This window comes from Numida meleagris, unplaced genomic scaffold (genome assembly GCF_002078875.1).
Source record: "Numida meleagris isolate 19003 breed g44 Domestic line unplaced genomic scaffold, NumMel1.0 unplaced_Scaffold322, whole genome shotgun sequence".
NCBI classification, from domain to species: Eukaryota; Metazoa; Chordata; class Aves; order Galliformes; family Numididae; genus Numida; species Numida meleagris.
Genome location: NW_018364553.1, coordinates 22,730 through 23,739, shown reverse-complemented (window position 1 = coordinate 23,739; position 1,010 = coordinate 22,730). Strand labels below are relative to the sequence as shown.

Here is a 1,010-nt window from a genome sequence, read left to right as displayed (position 1 = left end):
GGTCCCCACGGCAACGGCGTGATGGGGGGACCAGGAGAGGGGTTACGGGGGGGGGTCGTAGGGGAAATGGGGAGGGGGAAGGGTCTCCAGCGTGGTCATCTGGGGAGCGCCCTGCGCGAGGGGACATGGGTGAGGATCCTGGGGGGGATGGTTTGTCCAGAGGGGTCCCCGGGGGATGGGGGAGGAATCCGGGGGGGGGTCGTGGGTGGAGGTGGAAGGGGTTCCTGGCTGGGGTCCTTTGAGGGGGAGGGGGGCAGTATTCCCCTCCAACGCCCGTCTGTTCCCGTCCCGGAGGGCGGGGGGCGGCAGAGCCCTGTGGAGCGCTGCCCCCGCCCCGCGCCGCGGCCAAAGGGCAGTGCCCCCCCGCGGCCCCACCCAGGGGGGTCACGGCCACGCGCTGCTCGCGCTGGAAGCGGTGCAGAGCGGTTTTGGGGCATTTCGGGGATTTCCGTCCCCCCATCCCCCATTGTCCCCGTTGCTCCCCTCCGCGGCGGCCCCGTGTCCCCGCGCGGCCGTCAGGTGACAGCGGGGCGGGGGGGGGGTGACCCCGCTTCCCCTTTTGGCGCCATAAAGGCGCGGCGGGGACGTGCGGGGACGCGCGGGGACACACGAGGGTGAGTGGCGCTGGGGAGCGGGGCACTGGGCTGGGTCACCTCCCGCGGGGATCCCCGTGGTGCCACCGCGTTGTCCCCACACTTCAGATGCTGGTGCTGCTGGCGGTGACTGCGGTGGTGGCAGCCAAGGCGGGCCCGGGGAGGGCGGTGCAGTTCCTGGCGGTGGGTGATTGGGGGGGGGTTCCCGAACCTCCCTTCGCCACCCCCCGCGAGGTGGCCACAGCGGCAGCCATGGGGCGTGTGGCCGCGGAGCACGGTGCTGACTTCGTGCTGGCGCTGGGCGACAACTTCTACTACGATGGGGTCCGGGATGAGTGGGACCCCCGCTTCCAGGTACAGGGAAGCAAGGGGGTTTGCAGAATGTGGGAGGGTCCCGATGAGGTGGGGTGTCCTTAA

The 1,010-nt window shown here is 71.7% G+C and overlaps 1 protein-coding gene across 1 annotated transcript in view; it reads left to right on the top strand.

The window, feature by feature from the left end:
- The first annotated feature begins 329 nt into the window (after positions 1-329).
- Positions 330-1,010, top strand: part of ACP5 (acid phosphatase 5, tartrate resistant) — a 2,873-nt gene continuing 2,192 nt past the window's right edge. Inside the window, exons 1-2 of the mRNA XM_021382976.1 lie at positions 330-614; positions 702-947. Coding sequence (XP_021238651.1) covers positions 702-947 — 246 coding nt within the window. The 5' untranslated portion in view covers positions 330-614. The remainder of the gene's footprint in view (positions 615-701; positions 948-1,010) is intronic.